Below are 25560 nucleotides of genomic sequence, written 5' to 3'. Positions count from 1 at the left end.
GTGTGTGAAAATTGTGAAATTGTGTGACCAGCAAAGACACAAATAAGAAAAGGGCAGCAGTTTATTGATTAAAAGCAAAATACTGTAAAAGTGATCCAACATTCCATAACCCTTTGTGGTGGATTACAATGATTGATTTCAGATTCTGAATGGTATAGTGCCTTCAGAAAGAAAGTATTCACACCCCTTGACTTTTTCCACATTTTGTTGTTACAGCCTGAATTTGAAAATTTATTCAATTTAGATTTATTTTGTCACTGGCCTACAAACAACACCCCATCATTTCAAAGTGTATTTATGTTTTTCACTTTTTTTTATTACAAATTTGATTAGAAACGAAAAGCTTGAATGTCTTGAGTCAATAAGTATTCAACCCCTTTGTTATGTCAAGCCTAAACAAGGTCAGGAGTAAAAACGTGCTTAACAAGTCACATAACAAGTTCCACGGACTCACTCTGTGTGCAATAATAGTGTTTAACATGATTTTTTTAATGACTACCTCATCTCTGTACCCCACACATACAATTATCTGTAAGGTCCCTCAGTCGAGCAGTGGATTTTAACCACAAAGACCAGGGAGGTTTCCAATGCCTCGCAAAGAAAGGCACTTATTGGTAGATGGGTAAAACATTTACAAAAGCAGACATTGAATATCTCTTTGAGCATGGTGAAGTTATTATTTACACATTGGATGGTGTATCATAACACCCAGTCACTACAAAGATACAGGCGTCATTCCTAACTAAGTTACCGGAAATGAAGGAAACAGCTCATTGATTGCACCATGAGGCCAATGGTGACTTTAAAATAGTTAGTTTAATGGCAGTGATAGGGGAAAAAAGGATGGATCAACAACAGTATAGTTACTCTACAAAACTAACCTAATTGACAGTGAAAAGAAAGAAGCCTTACACGGAATAAAAATATTCCAAAACATGCATCCTGTTTGTAACAAGGGACTAAAGTAATACTGAAAAAAATGTGTCAAGGCAATTAACTTTTTGTCCTGAATATAAAGTGTTATGGGGTAAATCCAATACAACACATTACTGAGTACCACTCTGCATATTTCAAGTATAGTGAAGGCTGCGTCATGTTATGGGTATGCTTGTAATCATTAAGGACTGGGGAGTTTTTCAGGATAAAAAATAAATGTAATGGAGCTAAGCACTGGCAAAATCATAGAGGGAAACCTGGTTCAGTCTACTTTCCACCAGACACTGGGAGATTTATTTACCTTTCAGCAGATCAATAACCTAAAACACATGGCCAAATATACACTAGAGTTTTTACCAAGAAGACAATGAATGTTCCAGTGGCCGAGTTACTGTTTTGACTTAAATCTACTTGAAAATCTATGGCAAGACCTAAATGTGGTTGTCTAGCAATGATTAACAACCAATTTGACAGAGCTTGACAATTTGGGTAAATAATAATGGGCAAATGCTACACAATCCAGGTGTGGAAAGCTCTAATGCCGTGTTCACATTGGCAGTTTGAAGTGACTCAAATCCTATTTATTTGCATAACTAATTAGAATCTGCAGTCTGAATAGCCAGAAAGCACATGGAATCTGATATTTCAGGCCACATTTCAAACCACCCATGAAGCTCAGGTACAAATCTGATTCCTGGCCATCTGATTATTTTCCCTCAAGTGGTTTTTAGACTGTTATTTGGCATATCTTGTTGCTTACTAGCTAGGTTACTCTGTTGACAGTTAGACAAGAACATGTGGTAGCTACCTAGCTTGTTAATTTTTACAAACAAATCAGTGAATGTGCTAGAAAGCTAAATAGTTAACTAGCTAGGACTCGTTCTGAAAGTTGGATCCTAATCGCGCTTTTTAAAGCCTCTTTTGAGTCTTTAAAAGTGGCCTTTTCTCCCCAATTTTCCATCTTGTCTCATCGCTGCAACTCCCCAACGGGCTCGGCGAAGGTTGAGTCATGCATCCTCTGAAACATGACCCACCTAACTGCGCTCCTTAACACCCGCCAGCACCAATGTGTCGGAGGAAACACCGTTCAACTGGCGACATGAGTCAGCCCGCCACAAGGAGTCACTAGAGCGCGATGAGCCAAGTAAAGCCCCACCATCCTAACCCGGACCACGCTGGGCCAATTGTGTGCCGTCCTATGGGACTGCCGGCCACGGCCGGTTGTGGCACAGCCCGGGAATGAACCCAGGTCTGTAGTAATGCCTCTAGCAGTGTAATGCAGTGTCTTAGACCGCTGCGCCACTCAGGAAACCCCGCTGCATAACTTCTGAGTGACAGGAAGCATGAGCACCACCACCAATCAACCTACACCACTGTACACCCCCAAATGACTGCTGTCTGAACACACACAAATCCAATTTGGTCACTTGTAACTTGCTGTTTGGACAGCCAGTAGTCCAAAACAGATTTGAAAAACAAATTTGAGCATTAAGGCCTGAACAAGGCACTGCTGTAAACGCTGCCAAAGGTGATCCTACAAAGTTTTGACTCAGGGGTGTGAATACTTATGTAAGTGAGACCTTTCTGTATTTCATTTTCAATAAATGTGCAAAAATAAAATCACTTTGTCATTATGGGGTATTGTTAGTATATCGGTGAGAAAAATATATTTAATCAATTTTGAATTCAGGCTGTAACACATCAAAATGTGGAATAAGTCAAGTGGTATGAATACTTTCTGAAGGCACTGTATATGCCACTTTTCCCATTGAGCATTCCATGCACACAGCTGCAGTGGTACACAGATTCAGTCTCAGAGTTCGGTGAACAGACATCTTCTGGAAGTTTTGCTCATTATCTCTGGGGAGAGAGAACGTACAGAACATCAAGGCAATGTAGAGATCATCATTTAAACATTGTTACAATCAAAAAGGTGTTTCAGTTATCAAATCCATGCAAAACATACACAAATGAAACAGTTGTACATACTTTTTTCATTGGAAAAGAGAGAATATAACTCTATAAAAATATTATCCCCCAGATAAAAAGACTGCTTACCAGGCTGGAACATGTTAGGAAACCAAGAGTGGTCTACCTACCACTGAGTGGTCTACCTACAAGTCTGTACAATCCTGGAGTTTCAGTTTCCAGATTATACCAGAAAACCAATCAATATCTCATCATAATAGACCTTAGTAAAGGAAGTAAAACGTCAAATAACTTCACAGTATAAAGTGCTTTGTGTGTCAACCTCATAAAATAACCTCCCAAAATTGAATTCTGTTTTCTGAACATTCAATTGGAGGGAACAATTTTGGACTGAGTGAAAGAGCAATGTCTGAGTGCCTTTAATAGCAGGGCAACAAACATAGCCAGGTGGATAGATAGGGGGGAGAGCGAGAGAGAAGGATACTGAAAAGTAGAGAGTTGGATAGTAAGAATGGAGAAAGGGGCGAGGGAGAGATTATTTTAGAACATAGCTATTAGTGGAGAACCTCAGGCACTTGTGGCTCTGACGGGTCACAGTGTCGACAGTCAAGGCCAAGGCGGGGTCAGGGTTAAGGCGACTGCGGTAACGCCTAGGGGGAGAGGGAGCCAAGAGTTCCCATTTCTCCATGTCAAAGCTGGTCCATGCACCTTTCTCTCATCCCATCCAGATTTATAATGTGTGTAATTTACACACACAGAGGAGAAAAGACACCATAACCTCTAGCTAAGGGCCTAACATTCCTCTTCAAAGACATGAAAGGGCAAAATAGTTGTGTGCAGAAGCCAGTTGCAGATTCCACACGTGTGTGTCCACTAGGCAGGTATCCCCAAAGGTCTGCTCATTCATCTACAGTATGAACAAATTGCAGCGTTAAAGTGATGGATTAGTGAAAGCTACTTATGACAAAAGTGACACGTGCACACACATATGCACACACACATTTATTCCTATAAATAATCAAGTAAGAAGAATATCAAATCCTGTCACATATACCATGAATGTATGCAACTACAACTACTGCAACAACTCCAAACGAACTACTGTAGCTCCCTCTGACAATAATAGATGTGATCAGCCAGTGGAGCTCAACACCAACCCTCCCCCCATACCCCAGTAGCAAATCAAACCCTAATCATCTCATAGGGTTGACATTATTCACAGGAGCTGTCTTCGAGGAGCTCCACCATACAGGAGAATAATTCAATCATGCAGACCATACCGTCATGAGGAATCTCCATGCTTCCCTCCCACAGGCATCTCACAGACAAGAGGCAATAAATACAAGCCTCAAAATAGCCAAGCTAGTTGTCTCTTAATTCTATACTAGTATATGGAATATTGGAATATGTGGCTGAAATATGTAAGAGTTTAGATATGGGCAGTGCCTTATTAATAGTGATGGGATGGTGTATGCATTCATTATTCCCTAGGGGGTCGAGGTGGATTTTCCCTCACGCATTTCTATAAACAATGCAGGTATAGGCTAATGTCTTTCGATGGGTCATTTTAAAAAGAATCAACTTAAAATCTACTTCAGCCTCTGCCTGATAAAGGTTGTTGTGACAGAAAAATCACCTTGTTCAAAGCCTTTTGTCCAATAAAATCCAAAATGTTTCTACAGAATGTATGGCCTTCTGTCTGCATATTTCCACCATACCTCATCATACCATAAGCCTATTTGTGAAGATGTTAAGCTGAGAGGCCATACGGCCACACGCCCAGTGAGTGATGGGACTACAGCGACTGGGGTAGAGTGGAACAGGTAAAACCTCACCTCTGGGTATTGGCTTTGTGATTGTGAGGCGATGCAACATATGGAGAAAGGGCCACGCTGTCGATCGAGCGAAGATTAACAAGTAACATCTGTCAGCATCATCCGGCAGAGAACAAACAATGAACAGACAATGTGACAACGTTCAGACGTTGTCGTGGGAACCCGGGGGAAATTACTGTAAGCCAGATGCATCCTGCGAATATTCAATGTCGCTAGAAACAGTTAACAACAGACGGGAAGTGTTGGGTGATGTGACAGGAACTGTGTGCGTGTGTTTAAGAGTGAGAATGTGTGTGTGTGTCTCAGAAAGTGCAATGAATGATGAATGATGCTGGTCAACAGAGGCCAATTCCTCCAGACCATATGGACGTAATCACATGGGATCTTCTCTCTGGCGGGGGTTAACTAGGTGCCTTTAAACTGGTGCCTGCCTACCCGCCTGAGAGCATCTGTCACCTGTCACATTCCTATCCCCTCCAAATGACTCTGTTTCAATGTCAAGTTACATTGATGGAGCTTTTGCTCCATGCTTCATAACTCAGTAAATCCTGCACTTACATTAATGGAATCCCAGACTCTCTCTGGCTAGGCTACAGCTCTCTTTTGCTCACTTTCAATTTGGCTATATGAACAGTGCATCCGTCTGCGATGAGGCATGCTTTGTTGATTCATCATGGTTTTGTAGCATGGGGAAATTAAATTGCGTTGAGTTGTTTATTTATTGCTGATTTTGTACATAATAAATGCTGTAAGTTTGCAGTGGTATGCAATGTATCCATCAGCTAGAGCGGGGATGGGCAACTGGAGGCCCGCGGCTCCCCTTTTGTAAGTCCGCGGATCAATAGTAGAATACACAAGATGCAATTTTGAAAATTGGTTGTGCATCAGCAGTTTTTCTCTTATTATGTCAGTCACTGACAGTCACTCAAATAGCCCAACAAAGTTGAGCTTAGAGCCCCCAAAAGGCTACGGCCGACTCTGACTGCATGTGTGGGTATGGATGTGGGTACGCAGCCCCGCGATCCACTGCGGCCCCTCAAGATGAGTTCAGAATTTTTTGTGGCCTCCAACCCCATCAATGTTGGCCATCCCTGATCTAGAGCCATATAGAGTAAACGGGTTCCTTTCACAACAAGCTGACTGACTGAGCCAGCCAGGTATTTTTTTTTGCCATGAAACTGTTATAAAACCTGTCATAACACCATCCTATGAATGACACAATGCCTCTCTCAATAGGAAGTAGTATACCTAGTATCCCTATCTCACTCATAATTTTTTGACTGATCGCTGTCATTTCCGTTCCACAACTTGCAGACTTGTTTACGTGCTGCTGTGTGTTTTGTTGCTAACCTTACTTTGCTACCTGACAACTTTACGGTTTTACTTTTTAATTACCATTTATATTTTTTGTTTTTCCCTCACTCAACTTTTTATCATTCAACTTTTTCACTCCTGACGTTTTATCTGGACATGGTTCGTCAGGACCTCCAACAACCGAAGCTAAGTAGTAACATTAACATGATGCCTTCTAATTGCAATCGCTGTATTCATAATATACAGGAGAACGGTCGCATTATGGCTAGGATAGCTGTGCTGCAAGCCCAGCTTCAGGAGCAATCGTTAGGCAAGGGTAATTTCAGTGTAGGAAAGGATGAAACAGCGTCTGTGCCACCAGTAAGTACAGATAGTAACGTTCGTATAAATCCCCTCGCACGGTCCCCGCAGCCGGACAACTTTCTCATGTCTTCTGGAGGGAAATGCTTTAGGAATGCTCAACCGGCGTCGCTCATTCAGCTGACAGAAACTTTCAACCGGTTCTCCCCATTAAGCAGCGAGTCGGAGTCAGAGGCTGAGCCTTCTCTGGTCTTTACTCCTCCCGTTACGGGGTCTGAGACGCCGAAGCCTCCCACCATTAGCTCTGACAAATTAAAAACCCTAGTCATTGGCGACTCCATTACCCGCAGCATTAGACTTAAAACGAAATATCCAGCGATCATACACTGTTTACCAGGGGGCAGGGCTACTGACATTAAGGCTAATCTGAAGATAGCGCTGGCTAAAGCTAAAACTGCCGAGTGTAGAGAGTATAGGGATATTGTTATCCACGTCGGCAAAAATTATGTTAGGATGAAACAGTCAGAGGTCACCAAGCGCAACATAGCTTCAGCGTGTAAATCAGCTAGAAAGATGTGTCGGCATCGAGTAATTGTCTCTGGCCCCCTCCCAGTTAGGGGGAGTGATGAGCTCTCACAACTCAATCGCTGGTTGAAAACTATTTTCTGCCCCTCCCAAAAGATAGAATTTGTAGATAATTGGCCCTCTTTCTGGGACTCACCCACAAACAGGACCAAGCCTGGCCTGTTGAGGAGTGATGGACCCTATCCTAGCTGGAGGGGTGCTCTCATCTAATCTACGAACATAGACAGGGCTCTAACTCCCCTAGCTCGACAATGAAATAGGGTGCAGGCCAGGCAGCAGGCTGTTAGCCAGCCCTGCCAGCTTAGTGGAGTCTGCCACAAGCACAGTCAGTGTAGTCAGCTCAGCTATCCCCATTGAGACCGTGTCTGTGCTTCGACCTAGGTTGGGCAAAACTAAACATGGCGGTGTTCGCATTTGCAATCTCACTAGAATAAAGACCTCCTCCATTCCTGACATTATTGAAAGAGATTGTGATACCTCACATCACAATTTAGGGCTACTTAATGTTAGATCCCTCACTTCCAAGGCAGTTATAGTCAATGAACTAATCACTGATCATAATCTTGATGTGATTGGCCTGACTGAAACATGGCTTAAGCCTGATGAATCTACTGTGTTAAATGAGGCCTCACCTCCTGGTTACACTAGTGACCATATCCCTCGCGCATCCCATAAATGTGGAGGCGTTGCTAACCTTTACAATAGCAAATTTCAATTTACAAAAAAATAAAAATGTTTTCGTCTTTTGAGCTTCTAGTCATGAAATCTATGCAGCCTACTCAATCACTTTTTTATAGCTACTGTTTAAAGGCCTCCTGGGTCATATACAGTATTCCTCACTGAGTTCCCGGAATTCCTATCGGACCTTGTAGTCATAGCAGATAATATTCTGATTTTTGGTGACTTTAATATTCACATGGAAAATTCCACAGACCCACTCCAAAAGGCTTTCGGAGCCATCATCGACTCAGTGGGTTTTGTCCAACATGTCTCCGGACCGACTCACTGCCACAGTCATACTCTGGACCTAGTTTTGTCCCATGGAATAAATGTTGTGGATCTTAATGTTTTTCCTCATAATCCTGGACTATCGGACAACCATTTATTACGTTTGCAATCGCAACAAATAATCTGCTCAGACCCCAACCAAGGAGCATCAAAAGTCGTGCTATAAATTCTCAGACAACCGAAAGATTCCTTGATGCCCTTCCAGACTCCCTCAGCCTACCCAAGGACGTCAGAGGACAAAAATCAGTTAACCACCTAACTGAGGAACTCAATTTAACCTTGCGCAATACCCTAGATGCAGTTGCACCCCTAAAAACATTTGTCATAAGAAACTAGCTCCCTGGTATACAGAAAATACCCGAGCTCTGAAGCAAGCTTCCAGAAAATTGGAACGGAAATGGCGCCACACCAAACTGGAAGTCTTCCGACTAGCTTGGAAAGACAGTACCGTGCAGTATCGAAGAGCCCTCACTGCTGCTCGATCATCCTATTTTTCCAACTTAATTGAGGAAAATAAGAACAATCCAAAATAAATGTTTGATACTGTCGCAAAGCTAACTAAAAAGCAGCATTCCCCAAGAGAGGATGGCTTTCACTTCAGCTGTAATAAATTCATGAACTTCTTTGAGGAAAAGATAATGATCATTAGAAAGCAAATTACGGACTCCTCTTTAAATCTGCGTATTCCTCAAAAGCTCAGTTGTCCCGAGTCTGCACAACTCAGCCAGGACCTAGGATCAAGGGAGACACTCAAGTGTTTTAGTACTATATCTCTTGACACAATGGTGAAAAAAGTAATGGCCTCTAAACCTTCAAGCTGTATACTGGACCCTATTCCAACTAATCTACTGAAAAGAGCTGCTTCCTGTGCTTGGCCCTATGTTGAAAATAATAAACGGCTCTCTATCCACCGGATGTGTACCAAACTCACTAAAAGTGGCAGTAATAAAGCCTCTCTTGAAAAAGCCAAACCTTGACACAGAAAATATAAAAAAACTATCGGCCTATATCGAATCTCCCATTCCTCTCAACATTTTTAGAAAAAGCTGTTGCGCAGCAACTCACGGCCATCCTGAAGACAAACAATGTATACGAAATGCTTCAGTCTGGTTTTAGACCCCATCATAGCACTGAGACTGCACTTGCGAAGGTGGTAAATTACCTTTGAATGGCGTCAGACCGAAGCTCTGGATCTGTCCTCCTTCTCCTAGACCTTAGTGCTGCTTTTGATACCATCGATCACCACATTCTTTTGAAGAGATTGGAAACCCAAATTGATCTACACGTTCAAGTTCTGGCCTGGTTTAGATCTTATCTGTCGGAAAGATATCAGTTTGTCTCTGTGAATAGTTTGTCCTCTGACAAATCAACTGTAAATGTCGGTGTTCCTCAAGGTTCCGTTTTAGGACCACTATTGTTTTCACTGTATATTTGACCTCTTGGGGATGTCAGTCGAAAATAAAATGTTAACTTTCACAGCTATGCGGATGACACACGGCTGTACATTTCATTGAAACATGGTGAAGCCCCAAAATTGCCCTCGCTGGAAGCCTGTGTTTCAGACATAAGGAAGTGGATGGCTGCAAATGTTCTACTTTTAAACTCGGACAAAACAGAGATGCTTGTTCCAGATCCCAAGAAACAAAGAGATATTCTGTTAAATCTGACAACTAATCTTGCTGGTTGTACAGTCGTCTCAAATAAAACTGTGAAGGACCTCGGCGTTACTCTGGACCCTGATCTCTCTTTTGACGAACATATCAAGACTGTTTCAAGGACAGCTTTTTTCCATTTACGTAACATTGAAATAATCAGAAATTGTCTGTCCAAAAATTATGCAGAAAAATGAATCCATGCTTTTGTTACTTCTAGGTTAGATTACTGCAATGCTCTACTTTCCGGCTACCCGGATAAAGCACTAAATAAACCGCAGTTAGTGCTAAATACGGTTGATAGAATCTTGACTAGAACCAACAAATGTGATCATATTACTCCAGTGCTAGCCTCCCAACACTGGCTTCCTGTTAAGGCAAGGGCTGATTTCAAGGTTTTACTGCTAACCTACAAAGCAGTACATGGGCTTGCTCCTAACTATCTTTCCGATTTGGTCCTGCCGTACATACCTACACGCACGCTACGGTCACAAGACGCAGGCCTCCTAATTGTCCCTAGAATTTCTAAGCAAACAGCTGGAGGCAGGGCTTTCTCCTATAGAGCTCCATTTTTATGGAATGGTCTGCCTACCCATGTGAGAGACGCAGACTCGGTCTCAACCTTTAAGTCTTCATTGAAGACTCATCTCTTCAGTAGGTTCTTATGATTAAGTGTAGTCTGGCCCAGGAGTGTGAAGGTAAATGGAAAGTCACTGGAGCAACAAACCGCCCTTGCTGTCTCTGCCTGGCCGGTTCCCCTCTGTCCACTGGGATTCTCTGCCTCTAACCCTATTACAGGGGCTGAGTCACTGGCTTACTGGTTCTCTTCCATGCCGTCCCTAGAAGAGGTGTGTCACTTGAGTGGGTTGAGTCACTGACGTGGTCTTCCTGTCTGGGTTGGCGCTCTCCCTTGGGTTGTGCTGTGGCTGAGATCTTTGTGGGCTATACTCAGCCTTATCTCTGGATGGTAAGTTGGTGGTTGAAGATATCCCTCTAGTGGCTGTGCTTTGGCAAAGTGGGTGTGGTTATATCCTGCCTGTTTGGCCCTGTCTGGGGGTATCATCGGATGGGGCCACAGTGTCTCCTGACCCCTCCTGTCTCAGCCTCCAGTATTTATGCTGCAGTGGTAGGGCTAGGGTCAGTCTGTTATATCTGGAGTATTTCTCCTGTCTTATCCTGTTGCCTGTGTGAATTTAAGTATGCTCTCTCTAATTCTCTCTTTATCTCTTTCTTTCTCTCTCTCGGAGGACCTGAGCCCTTGGACCATGCCTCAGGACTACCTGGCATGATGACTCCTTGTTGTCCCCAATCCAACTGGCTGTGCTACTGCACCAGTTTCAACTGTTCTGCCTGCGGCTATGGAACCCTGACCTGTTCACTGTGATTACTATTATTTCACCATGCTGGTCATTTATGAACATTTGAACATCTTGGCCATGTTCTGTTATAATCTCCACTCGGCACAGCCAGAAGAGGACTGGCCACCCCTCATATCCTGGTTCCTCTCTAGGTTTCTTCCTAGGTTTTGGCCTTTCTAGGGAGTTTTTCCTAGCCACCGTGCTTCTACACCTGCATTGCTTGCTGTTTGGGGTTTTAGGCTGGGTTTCTGTACAGCACTTTGGTATATCAGCTGATGTAAGAAGGGCTACATAAATACATTTGATTTGATTTAGTGTCCAGCATAAAAGTTCCAATGCTCCATTTGTCCATCAAATTATTTTCACTTAACAGTTTTCCTGCAAGTCTTAAATGGACAGCATAAAGGCTGAATATCAAAGGTACTATACAGCCTGTTACCAAACAAATTAATTAGAAGGAATTATAAATGAACATTGATGGAATCCTGTGCCTTTGACACCGAACAGAGAAGTCCAACAGTTGTACTAGTTCAGCCTTCAAAACCATGTCTGTGACTGTGCCCATGGTTATAGAGATACTGTAGCTATATTATTTTTATCTTGGGTTGTTCTTATGTCTTATGAAAACACTGTGTTTTCCAGACATCCAAGAGAATTTGGAAAGTAATCCATGCCTGTTAGTGCTGAATTAGTGCAAACTGTCACATTTTTATCCACTACTGCACAGATATTCAATCACATCTTAACCAACAGAAAGGCAAGATAACGATCTCCTCCTTCACTAAACATAGCCTCCAACGATACCACTACCATTACATCTTCTGTCCACATCTCTTAGCTGTTATTCATGAGACTAGAGATAACCTCTCTGTCCTCTAAGCAGCCCTGTCTGTAGGCTACTGGAGACCACTAAAAGTCTTTCATGCTTAAAATATAACCTGTGGTTCCTGGGGGCGACACTACAGCTCGTTAGGGTCCCCTGATGAGTGGGGGACATCAGGAGCAAGCTGTGATCTCATTATCTCGCCGGCCTCTCCGGATACGGTCCAATTGCCTCCGTGTGAACAAATGACCGTGTAATTAAAGTTAAACAAATGGGACATGTCATCGCAGCGTAATACTGTGTGGTTGTACCACTTCCCCAACCACCTGCTAGTTAAGGGACATTGAGGAGGCGTAATATTTTCCTTGACCCCAACGCGACAGGGCAGATAAGGTAATGCTAACTTGAGCAGGTAGCAGGAACTGAAAGCAGTCTAGCTGAAAGGTAAAGGATATGGTCTGGTACTGGTAACTGCTTATGCTGCTGCCTATAGAATATACCTAAAAGCTGGCATTGGAAGCACAAACTGGAATGAAATTAAGAGGTTAAGTAATGCCTATGATAATGTTACGGCACTGTAATATACCACACAGCACACGCCCATAACCGTCTATTTCTCTTGAGCCAAAAGGGGCTGAAAATAAATTTTGTCATACATAAACTACGCCATTTTATGCTTTAACTGACTGACACCAATCATTTTTCTGCTCAATAATGTGTCAATGAACCCCGAGCCCCTGCACAACATAAGCGCTGCCATGGTGACGCATGAGTCATATGGCCTTAATCACTTGTATATGTCCCTTATGACACCACCGCCACGCCGGAAGTGGCCCCAGAAGTTTGGCCCCAGAATATTCAATTAGGCTATCAATATCAGGGTCCAGTATCCTTCCTGGGACCAGTTCAGAGAGGATATACATGGAGCTAAGTGCTAGGTTGTGTGGGACTGAGGCATCTGCCAGGCCTTGGGCACACCTGTATGCCCTCTGGCATCCCTGCACACCCAGGCAGGCAGGCAAGCAGGCAGGGAGCTACAGGGGGTTTACTTACCAAGGCTGGAGACATCCTTGAACGGGCCCCACGATAACATAGCAACGCTATTCTGCAAGTGTGGGCAAGGAGATAGCTGCCTGTGTCAATTGTCTACATGCAATGGATAGAGCGAGGGAGTGCCGAGGGAGGGAGAAAGAGAAAAAGGAGAGAAACAGCGAGGAGGAATAAATGAGAGCTTGAGAGGATAAGAAAGAGGAGGAAAAGAGAGAAAGAAGATGGAGTGAGGGAGAAACCAAAGCAGCATCATTATATCTTGAGTTAGTTTCCACCTTCTGTCTTTTACCCATAGGCATTTTAAGAGACGGCAGGTGATCCATCGCAGATCTCAAAGCACCACAGGGATCCTTACACCACATTCCATAATTGCAAAGCCTTCCCTCAACTACTTTTTGACACCTCGGCCAAATCATAGCTCTTTATGCCAGAAACACAGACGAGGTCCAGGTCGCCATGAGACACACACACCACAGGAGTTTTATAAACACTGTTACGCTCTTTGTCTGAAAACAAACTCCTAAATCTCCCACTAATAGCCTGTTTCAGCCCACCAACAGCTCTTACAAAATCCCTGTTTTTTTTAAATAACGCTGAATACAGGCAAGTTGCAATAATGTGGCAGAAAATTGTTTTCTTGCAGACAACTCTGTTCAGACACTTTGAGATCAATCCGTTGCAAAGAATCAATACTTAGTCCTTTACATCTCTTTTATCTGTTTGAACGAGTGTTAAAACACCTCTGCAACTATTGCATACATAACATCTGTAAGGGTAAAGGTTATTTCAGTTGGGGCACTACAGCTATGACACTACAGCTTTCTATCAGGGTTAATGCACTATTTATTTGATGTAATGTATGTGTGTATTCTACCATGTTTGGTGGTTCGTGATGACTGTTGGTAAACTTCGTCATTCCTGTTTTTAGATCCTGGGCGATCATTTATCATGACAGATTTATAACAACGTCATGCTCATTTTAAAAGGAAAATATTTAAGGTTTACCTTGGTTTTGTGCAACACAGCAATCACAAGTAGATCATTGCTCCAAAATGCTTTGAAATGTACTGTGCTTATTTTTAATGGACCATTTTCCAACCCTGAACTTTCCTTCAAAGTCTACTTGAAATGAAGCACATTGCAGTTGTTTCTCCAAAGAGCGAGTGGGAATGAGGATCACATTCAAGGCCTTTCATCTTCAGAAAAGTTCAAACAAAAATATCACAAGGGCAATGATTTCTAATTGTTGCATCCACTCCCAATGACAAATGTACAGCAGTCCACTCCACCGCTAGGGATAGCCTCAGCACCAACCAAGAGGCCTCTGGAGCTCAAACTTACCTGTGTGTCGTCAAGTGAATCTTCTCTATGCTGAGATACTGGTTGAAATCCAGGTTTTGAATTGCGATTTGAAGACTGAGCCACCGCAATTTCCAGATTTCAGAGGTTGGTCACTCATACCTTCCACCTTACCTTCAGATATCTCATTGTTCTCCTCAGTGACACTGGTGTCTTTCTGGTTTTTGGGTCGTACATTCTGGGGCTGTACGTTCTCATTGTCAGGCTCTGAAAGTTGGGCAAAAACAAACCAAACACATTTCCATTGACACATTATACTGTAGAATACATTTTGTCAAAGATGTTAGAACAATGGCAATCATACAGATCAACTATTTCCTTTGATAAACAACCTCATGAAATCATAGAATAAGTTGTAAAAGTTAAAAGGCTCTTCTCACTCTTAAATGTTCCTTGAAGTGGCTTGCTCTCCTGAGCACCTTTCACAGCAGTGACCTTGACTGTGTACAACATTCTGGGGTCAAAGTCTATGATCACTTTGGCTTCCTTTTTTGTCATCTCTAGTTCAGTCTCCTCTGCATCTGTAATTGGATGAAAGTAACAGACAAGAACAAACTTAGAAATTGGTTTCACTTGTGTTCTGATTTGTTTATTAAATGCATTCTATTGAAAATGAGTTTATCATAATAAAAAGAGTTTAAAAAAAATTAAAAATTCAATTAGACTTTTTTGAAATCTCCTTTTCAGGTGAAATGTCAGGAATGACAATGATGTTGAGTTGACGTGCTGGTCGCAATGAAGGATACTACTGCTACGGGGGTATATTGGCAGTAAACGAACTAGTCAGCGGCTAAACGGCTGCTGCAGGACAAGTAAAGAGAGGCCTCCGCGCTCCAACACACCTGAATTATTTTAAGCAGTACCCACAGCACATGAAGAACCTCAGTTGGACTCACTCAACTGTCTCTCTCTTCAAAAACAACTTAACAGGGCTGTTTGTAAAAAAAAAAAACAGGAGAATGCACTCACAGTGTCGCCTACTGATTCAAAATCCATTTAGATCAATTGACACTGGCAGAGCATTGAAGCACTTAAGGTAATGTAGCTAAGTAGCTAAAATGTACTATTTATGCATTGACCTTAGGTTTCGTCATTCTTGTTCTGCATATCAGAACAGAACTACGGAATTACAATTATCATGACATTTAACACTCATATTTCACGTGTTCACTGACACGTACAGTTCCTCCTTTATTACAATTATGGTGCATCTGCTTTGCATGACCTGAAGGCAACACGTTGCAAATGGAAGTGAGTGGGCATGTTGTAGAAATGGGGGTGTCATATCTTGCCAGATCTTGTTAAAAGATTATTCAAAAAACTATGTAATGAGGGGGTGTGTCCATCATAGGTCATTCATAGGCATTATTGACCAATACTTCCAAATGGACCACAGCATACTTGAAAACCACTGATTGTTTTATATTTTTCAGCTAAATGTCTGTGTTGATACAGCACACTGGCAATATCTGAAGTGTGTCCTTAAAAACGTACACCAAAGTGCCAATTTCAGGCAGCACTGGTGGGGATATTTAAGACCAACCAAAAGCTGGTCTTAGCAGTAACGACATGGATTTTGACAGCAGAGGCGCAGCCTATCCTTCCGTGATGTACAGAGCCCATATGCGCAAATATGCACATGGAACAAGAGAGGTGTTCTTTTTGTGTCCCTAAACCTCAACCTCATTTCCTTTCATTTGATTAAAATCCAAGCATTGCTTCCACTCCTCTCAATGAAGGCTGTTTTTTTTTGTCCTGCCCAATGCATTCAGTAAGTACCCAAGACTATTGATTAAGGGTTTGGCCCGTGAGACCGCTTTGAAATACATCTTAATCACCAAAGCTGTATTAAAATATCATATTTGGGAGCAGTAAAAATGTGAGCAGATATCCCCTTTTTATTTTATATTTCTTATCCTGGCCATGCATTAGCCAAGGAAACTATCGATAAAGGGTTTCTAAAATAATGGTCTACTTGTGAAGCTTTTGCCATCATGCTTTTGCATTATTCACAATTCACATAGGCCTAACTGCAGTGAGACTCCATTCAGCTTGTATTCATCCCCATTTCCAAAGAGCGCCTCTTGTCTGGCTACCAAAGACGTGCTCCGTCAAAACATATTCAAATTATTCAGTCAGTCCTATAACACCATATCAAGGGTAGGCCTAGGCTATATCTTGCTTATTGAGAACATGCCTCACACATACAAAACAATTTATGGGATGCATAAATACATTTAGGCCTATGCTCATTGAAGCCAATTTCAACAATGTTGACTGTCAATTACTCATTACTGTAGCATATGCTATTTAATAAATGTAATATCAATCCACAATGGACTAGGATGAGAATATTTCGTGCCCCCTGCCAAATTGACAACAATACAAAGACTGTCAATAACCTAAAGAACTTGTCACTGCATGCAGTATTAAGCCATGAAGCATATTGATTGGCCAGTGAGTGGCCAAGCCCTCATCACACCTCCAATTGATGTATTAATCAAACCCTAACCCTTTCGTGCCACTACCAGCTACTACGGCTATAATTCTGGTTGTGAAAATAGCAAAAAAAAATCTGACACACCCCTAAACCTATAGAGCTACTGCCAGTGCTAAGATTTACCATTACATTGGGTTTGTTAAAATAGAGCCCTAAGTGTTGGAGAAGGGAGTAAGAGTTACTACCCACAATCCAGTGCTGCATTCAATTCCACCCCAATCATGATGATTTGTGTATGTCTGCGGGTGTCACCCTCTGTCAAAGCAAGTCTTCTTCAACGAACAAAGGCTCACTGACTAGCCTCTCTCAGGAGCTCCCATTTCAACCCACACGTAATATAAAAACTCTGACTGACTCCGCAATTGGAATGCCATTCTGAGCAATGACAAACACTGAACTGCAGGGGTGGAGAGAAAGAGAGAAGAGGGAAATCAGACCTGGTTTCAAATAGCATTAGTTTTCTTTAAAATACTAAAATACTTCAGCTGCGCTAGATTGAGCTTGCCTGGTGCAAAGGAACCAACGGAATAGCCCCAAAAGGGCAAGCCTCGCCACCTGTACACCAGGTAGGCTCGATCAAAAGCTCATAGCATTTAAAAAGACAAACAAATCCTATTTGAACCCAGGTCTGGAAGAAAAGGTTGAAATATCCTCCATTCTGCAGCTGGCATGAAGAGAAGTTCACCAGAGGAAGCCAGCTTGGTGGGGAAATGTGCTCGTTCAGCAGGGTGCCAGGGGTGGGATGAGATTGTGTCCCATGCCCCGGCTGGCCTCAGGCAGTTTAGATACAGCTGCTTCTGCTCTGCTCACTGAGTCTTATCTGACGCTTACTCCATTATCTTGACCAACACCAACTCAAGGCCAGGCAAGCCACTGAAGCTACAGCTTCAAGTAAGGACAAAGCCATGGTGGAATGTCATGGAGTAAATCTATACATTGAGAATGGGCCATTTATTAATATGTTTCCTTAAGAACAACTTGAGAAGTGAAATGGTAGGCTGTACTACACAGTGAGTCATCTAATAGGTGTATCAATCATAGTGATTATTATAGATTACAAAATCGATGTTTGGGGTTAATTTCTCATCGTGACTATAAAATACAGGAAAATCACACACTCTGAAGTACTCCTATTTCTTTACTGCAAGTGCACGCCAAAAACATTGGCTCTCTCACTGCAATAAGAAAATGGGTGTACAAAAGTGTGTGCCACTCTCCTCTTTTCTTCATGATTATTACCCATCAGTCTGTGTGTTCTTCAACTCCTACTCCAACTATCATGACTATAGTCAAACCTCCAGAAGACATTCATGTCATAGGAGATGAGTAATAACCCGATTACATTATCATCTTATGTTTAGCTGATATGTAATTATGTTTTCTACACTGCAAGTATAAAGCTGTTGTGAAACACGCAACATAAGTTAGACAGCCTCCTTCAGGGCCGAATCGTAACTTGATCGTTCGTTCTCATTGCTGGACCTTACCTGACTGTGTGCTATAAATAAATCTGTAGCTTTCAAATTCTCCTTTCGGTTCTTTCCATGACACATGCAGCTGGGTTGCGCTCAGGACTTTGAAACGAAGTCTTCGTGGGGTGGCAACTAGACAAAAAAAGACAGAAAACACAGTTTTACAATTACTGACTAACTCAAGAAGCGTTTGTATATAGTATTCAAAAGTAATATTGAATGCATGGTTAATGACACCAAGACAGTGGTTGGAGTTCAATGAGGCGTAAAAACCAATGTTTTTTGAAAAAGAATTCTCCAAATTCAGTAACTAGCAGAGTGTGAAGGGTTTGGGGATTTTTTTTTGCCAATGGAAATGCATGAAACTCGAGATTCCCCAGTTAAAACTGATTATGAAACAGTTAGATTGAACTCCAGCCAGTGTTTGGCGAGGTAACAGGCACTCTCCATCTGTGTTTCAACAGTCCTAAAAGATTGAATCTTGGCCAATTAAAAAGATACAGATTCAAAGAGTACCACAGATGTCACAAAAAAAGCAAAGTCACATTCTCTCCCTTCCTTTGCCATTGATAGCTCTCATATCTCTTTTGGCGGGGGGTCTTTTGTGAAGCACTTATCTCAGCACCAAAGTACCATCCCCGATCTCATCATGATTGCATTTCACCGGAGCAGTCGAATTGAGATTGTATTACAAAGAGTGTGCTCTTTACTTTGAGGCCTTTTCAGAGTAGAATGTGCCTTTTTTTTTCAATTGCAGCAGCGACAAATTGAAAGGCACTGGAATAGCATTTATTCCTGTCTTCAAGAAGATATCTATCTGCAAGTAGAGCGATATACCACTTCCTCTTGGGTCAACATCCCATCAGCTCTGCACATCAGGCAGTAATAGGCATTACCAAATCCCAAAGAAAAACAAACAAACCACCCAAAAAAAACATTCCCCATCCAATTTGGTAACAACAGAAAAGACTGCAAAGTCACACAAACTTGTCTTGTTTGTGTCCTCATTAAGAGCAGGCAAGATATATTTTGCCAATGTATTCTTTAAATACCTTCAGACATTAATGTAGGTATGGAAACAATACAATCAAGCGCATAGAAAGGGGTAACTCATCAGAAGGTAAAGAGCCCGAAGATGGTGCATGGTGCAAACAGGCAAATGATAATACTGTACCGAGCTCACCAACCTGAAAATGGGGGGTGGGTATTCAGCAGGGCTTAACTCTCTCTGAAAAAAAGATGCCTCTTCTCTGAAGAATGTCGCTTCCCCGAGTGAGAGAATTAGAAATTGTGTTGTTTGTGTGTGTTTTTTTTTAAACCTTCAGAGACTTGGTGCATTCATTTGCACATTTCCAAAACAAACTAGTAGTACAACATCTCCAAGACAAAAGACTTGCCTGTGTGAAGATAGGGTTAAGTTCTTATATATATTTTTCATAGCTGTCTTTTGCAAACAGCCAGAAGGCTGGTGAGGGTTTATGAGGCCTCAAGCACCCATGGGAAGTTTAGAACAAGTCAGACATGGAAAGTGTAATGCATTTTAAATAATCTGTGAAAATGTGTTACTTCAGTGCCAGCCTCTCTACACTGGCTTCCTGTTAATGCTAGGGCTGATTTTAAGGTTTTACTGCTAACCCACAAAGCATTTACATGGGCTTGCTCCTACCTATCTTTCCGATTTGGTCCTGCCGTACATACCTACACGTACTCTACGGTCACAAGACACAGGCCTCCTTATTGACCCTAGAATTTCTAAGCAAACAGCTGGAGGCAGGGCTTTCTACTATAGAGCTACATTTTTATAGAATGGTCTGCCTATCCATGTGAGAGACGCACACCTGGTCTCGACCTTTAAGTCTTTATTGAAGACTCATCTCTTCAGTAGGTCCTATGACTGAGTGTAGTCTGGCCCAAAGGGTGTGAAGGTAAATGGAAAGGCACTGGAGAGACGAACAGCCCTTGCTGTCTCTGCCTGACCGGTTCCCCTCTGTCCACTGGGATTCTCTGCCTCTAACCCTACTACGGGGGCTGAGTCACTGGCTTACTGGTGCTCTTCCATGCCGTCCCTAGGAGGGGTGTGTCACTTGAGTGGGTTGAGTCACTGACGTGATCTTCCTGTCCGGGTTGCCGCCCGCCCTCGGGTTCGTGCCATGGGGGAGATCTTAGTGGGCTATACTCTGCCTTGTCTCAGCGTAGTAAGTTGGTGGTTTGAAGATATCCCTCTAGTGGTGTGGGGGCTGTGCTTTGGCAAGGTGGGTGGGGTTATATCCTGCCTGGTTGGCCCTGTCTGGGGGTATCGTCGGACGGGGCCACAGTGTCTCCCGGCCCCTCCTGTCTCAGCCTCCAGTAATTATGCTGCAATAGTTTGTGTCGGGGGGCTAGAGTCAGTCTGTTATATCTGGAGTATTTCTCCTGTCTTATCCGGTGTCCTGTGTGAATTTAAGTATGCTCCCTCTAATTCTCTCTCTCTCTTCTCATGCAGGACCTGGGCCCTAGGACCATGACTCAGGACTACCTGGCCTGATGACTCCTTGCTGTCCCCAGTCCACCTGGTCGTGCTGCTGCTCCAGTTTCAGCTGTTCTGCCTGTGGCTATGGAACCCTGACCTATTCACCAGATGGCTACCTTGTCCCGGACCTGCTGTTTTCGACTCTCTCTCTCTCTACCGCACCTGCTGTCTCGAACTCTGAATGATCGACTATGAAAAGCCATCTGACATTTACTCCTGAGGTGCTGACCTGTTGCACCCTCTACAACCACTGTGCTTATTATTATTTGAACCTGCTGGTCATCTATGAACACTTGAACATCTTGGCCATGTACTGTTATAATCTCCACCTGGCACAACCAGAAGAGGACTGGCCACCCCTCAGGGCCTGGTTCCTCTCTAGATTTTTTCCTAGGTTCCAGCTTTTCCAGGGAGTTTTTCCTAGCCACCGTGCTTTTACATCTGCATTGAATTCTGTTTGAGGTTTTAGGCTGGGTTTCTGTATAGCAGTTTGTGACATCGGCTGATGTAAAAAGGGCTTTATAAATAAATTTGATTGATTGATTATAAGGAGGGGCATATTGGGTGATGGGCATGTGGCCACATGCCGTTGGGTGACAGTGGCCTGTGTTACCAGACCTCCTTCCCTTGTTGATCGCCGTAAGGTCTGGATGCTTTCAGTTAAACCTCTCTGGTGTACTGTACTTTGAAGGAAACTTCTATGGAAGCCAACTGACAGGCCACCCAGACCTGTAAAAAGGACAGGTTGTTTATCTTAAACCAGAGGGCAGCTCTTCAGAACAGAAGGCTTCTACCGACAACTAATGGATGCTGTCCAAGGTGTAATGCTACAATACAACTCAAAGCGGCACTATACTGTAACCCAGGTTAGCATAGCGCAGAGTCCACTCTTAGCACAGGAATGCTGTGGTTTGTTTCACTTGAGGACTGGGCAACGGTGTCAAGACAAGCCCAGATAAACAAACTGCAGCTGTTTGAGGATGCAGTTCTTATTCTTCTTCACATCAACAAGGTTAAGGTCAAAGGCAGATATATACAGTAAGGGTAGGTAGTTCATGTCAAAGCACATTCTGAAAGCACTTGAGTCGACTGCAAATGGAATGTTAATGATGTGATATTATACACAAAAATGTGCCAATATACCAGAAGATTGTGACTTTTCCCTTTGAAATAAAATAATCACAAAGTGACAGCAACACAAAGACAAATGCTTCGACAAAAGCTGCACATCAAAAAGACACACACCAGACGTCTGAGGATAAGGAGCAGCCTATACGATTGTGTTTACCTTGACCCTGAGCTTGCACAGGTAAGAGAGAGATAAGAACCAGACAGAGTAGAGGACTCCATACCCACGTCTTCAGTCCTATAGCTTGCATCCTTCACACTGGTAAAGGAGAGGAGCTCAGAAAACCTGAGGAGACATTAAAGGGAATGACAATGCTTGATGCTATAGAAAAAAATTACTTCCATTATTTATTAAAGGGATAATTTAGGGTTTTCACAGTTATCTATACCTTCCCTGAGTCAGATGGACTTGTGGATACAATTTTTATGCGTCTGCGTCCAGTACGAAGTAAGTTAGAGGTAGTTTCGCGAGCCAATGCTAAATAGCGTTAGCGCAATAACTGGAAGTCTAGAACTGGAACAGCTTGACTGAAAATCTCAAACTATCCCTTTAATGCATTTTCAAAATAAGGGATGGAATTAGAAAAGTTCTTATGGATGTAACAATTCACAGATATGCATAGGTCCCCGATTAAGTGCGTAGGTTTGTGGACCCCAAACAGGTCCAAATGTAACAACATTACAAATCGCCTGTTCACAATTTTTTTCTCTCATATTAAATTCTTTCTACCTTCCAAAAACCTCATATTTTGTGACAACTGATGCGTCCTCTCCTTCACTGTCGAACTAGATGTAACTGTGTTGATAGTCATTGATCTAAATGTCATTTTTCATGCCGAACAACCCCAGGCAAGATCAGTAGTCTAGTCAAACAGCACATTGTGCCCAGATTCGCATGCTGACCAACGCGAGGTATGCAGGATGTTCCTGATCTTGCACATCTGCGTGGCACCTTCAGAATTCAAACATTAAAATGGCTTGCGTGTGTGATATTAGGCATTATTAGTTGAGTGGCAACCTATGTAATTTGCTAGGTTATTGTTATCTATGTGCTTTTGAAAATGGTGTTTTACCGGTATAAAATTAAGCTACCTGAGACACAACCCAGTGTTGTTTCCTCATAATTTCAACCCAAAAAAAGCAATGTGATGACGTTGAATCAACGAGGAGGAAAACTGTTTGGATTTGCTAAAAGTCATTAAAGTAAGGGCATTTTGTCTTTTTTTAACCCATCTTTTAAACGTAATCCAATGATGTTGAATTCACGGTAGTTAAAAACTCAACCAAATGTAAATCAAAACTAGATGTTGAACTGAGGTCTGTACCCAGTGGAAACTCTCATCTGGCTATACCTGCTGAACAGGGCTTACTACAATAGATTTTATTTGTATTGTTCAGGTTCACCATCAGCAATAGTTTTTGTAGTTTTACTTTAAACAATCAGTGTATATAATTATTTGTAGATACACAAGGTAAAGTTGATAATTTCATTATGAGGACAGTAATCACACGAGGCACACTGCATGGCCAAAGCAAGAGGTGAAGAGAAGATCCCTCAGTAAAAACTTCCAAGTGGTCAAAACAATTCCATTTTGAGATGGGGTGGAATCCAAAGTTGTGCAATATATTCATTGGCTATGTAATAACTAATTTGTAAACAACTAATATTGATACATTAGTAGCTCAAACACATAATCTGCAAAAATGACAAGTTAATTAGTGGGTGACAATTTCAGAACCAAAGTGGGGGGTGGACAAAAAACCTAGGCTACATTGCCCCCCAATCTGATAGTGGTATTGGGATGGTAGATGCCTTGTCTCCCTTATGGCTCAGCTAAGGTGCCTAGATAGTACATACACCATATACATACATAATTTACACACACACACACCACACACACACACAAATCCAGCTCAGAGAGGCCCATTTCATGAGCTCCATCAGCAGCAGATTTTAATTTAGAATAGAAAATCTACGTGTTTATGCAACAAATGTTAGTGCATCGTATCGTATTACATCAAACCAAATCGCTTCGACTCGTTCTCTAATCAAACCAATTCGCATGGAATCATTTCAAACTAAAACGTATTGTTCCTGTATCGTATTGGAGCTCATGTATCTAGCACGGGAGGAGGTTGGTGGCACCATTTTTGGGGAGGTCGGGCTCGTGGTAATGGCTGGAGCGGAGTAGGTGGAATGGTATCAAATACATCAAACACATGGATGAATCATCTTGAAAGGGAAAGATGCACATCCCTATAAGTTATAGAGCAATACAATAAATATTATTAATAAACTTCAAAGAATGTAGATACAAAAGTGCATTCCCATTTAAATTTCAAATAACTTTGGAAACAAAGAACTCATCAAAGCATTTAAACTTTGACATAACCATACTGACACCCATAAACCATTCAAATGATCTTTGAAACGTGGTAGAGTACCGTGGTAGGAATAAAATGCATGCAAGTATGCAAAATGAATTAGTATATATATTTTTTTAATGAGGGTGTAAAAAAAAAGATGATGTCACACCTTCACCTTTAACTCAAACTTATGCAAACATTTCAACAGGAATACTTCATCATTAGGCTAGCTGACATTTCAAAGAGCACGTCAATTCGCCATGCCTAATCATTCTCCTCGGCTAATAAATAGCATTCTAATCGTTGCATTTTGAGAAATTGCAGGAGTAACCTACAGGCAAAGCACAGTAGTAGTCAACTATCCTCGATGATGGTTCGTGTAGGCCTACAGATTTAGGAAAACATTGAAAACGACTGTACGTTATATTTAAATTATAAATGAGATAAACAAACAGTATCGACGAAATACAACAGATAAAGTAAATTGACAAAACCAAATTTGCATAAATTGTCAAACGCGCCCCCACGACCACCACTGACAGGTGACGTTCCACTTCCTACCACTTCTACTTTGAATGTGTAGACATAAAACACTGACTTTATCCCAAACTAAAGAAAATATATCATACCTTTTTCAAAACATTTGTTTACAGGTAGTATTGCTCCAAATGGACCCTTCATGCGTGTCTTCCTTCGCCGGCTGTTGGCAAACTATCTTCAGCTCGCGCTTCTTCAGTGTCAGATTTGCGAAAGTGGGTGTATCCCGCGTTGCTATTCGTTCACCCATCCCTTGAGCTTTTCATTCACCCATCCCCTGAGCTATTCATTCACCCATCCCTTGCGCCAATCATTCACCCATCCCTTGAGCTATTCATTCCTTCACCTCGTTAAATCTCGATAGAGGCAGATAAATGTCTGACCGCCCGCGGGGCAGACTATCTGTTTGTAACATTCGTCTGCAAGCTTTTTTTCAGGTATGTATTTTTCGCGCGCTTCTGGTCAGCACGAGCGCGTGCAATTGTTCGTTCCTCTTAGGGGAGAATGTACTGATTTGGCTGAAACATTTAGGTAGCTTAAACAGCCAGCCATATGGCATCTTGGCATAATGCATATTATTATTATTATTATATTACATACACACACACATACATTCGTGTTGTTACGTAGGCCTATAACAACAATATTTACCTGTGAACCTGCTACATGAGTGGTTTCCGAGTAGCCTAGTCCTATCAAAATCTGAACATGTCAACAATTTTAGGTTTCAATTTATAATATCTATTATTTGTTTACATTCCATCTATCTGGCTGTCATATCATCAGGGTGCAGCAAGTTGTTCTTGGCTAAATATGAAATGGGACATGTATGAAAGTGTCTATCAATCTTATACTGTAACCAAAATATGTACCATCAGGGTACGTTTTATTTGATTGG

General features: G+C 42.1%; 1 protein-coding gene across 5 annotated transcripts in view; it reads right to left on the bottom strand.

Moving 5' to 3' along the window:
- LOC110489432 (collagen alpha-1(XIV) chain) overlaps window positions 1-24964 on the bottom strand; it is a 96350-nt gene extending 71386 nt beyond the window's left edge. The window contains exons 1-5 of one of the 5 annotated variants that reach the window (XM_036970756.1): window positions 24755-24963; window positions 21919-22044; window positions 18137-18253; window positions 14530-14670; window positions 14264-14356 (exon numbers count right to left, since the gene is read on the bottom strand). In XM_036970756.1, coding sequence (XP_036826651.1) covers window positions 14264-14356; window positions 14530-14670; window positions 18137-18253; window positions 21919-22009 — 442 coding nt within the window. In that variant the 5' untranslated portion in view covers window positions 22010-22044; window positions 24755-24963. Of the gene's footprint in view, window positions 1-14263; window positions 14357-14529; window positions 14671-18136; window positions 18254-21918; window positions 22045-24754 lie in introns of all 5 variants that reach the window. The other 4 variants (XM_036970753.1, XM_036970755.1, XM_036970754.1 and 1 more) reach the window with 4 other exon arrangements.
- Window positions 24965-25560: the final 596 nt, after the last annotated feature.

Source organism: Oncorhynchus mykiss, chromosome 32, assembly GCF_013265735.2.
Source record: "Oncorhynchus mykiss isolate Arlee chromosome 32, USDA_OmykA_1.1, whole genome shotgun sequence".
NCBI lineage: Eukaryota > Metazoa > Chordata > Actinopteri > Salmoniformes > Salmonidae > Oncorhynchus > Oncorhynchus mykiss.
The sequence above is the reverse complement of the archived record's forward strand: the minus strand, read 5'-3'. Positions and strand labels throughout refer to the sequence as shown.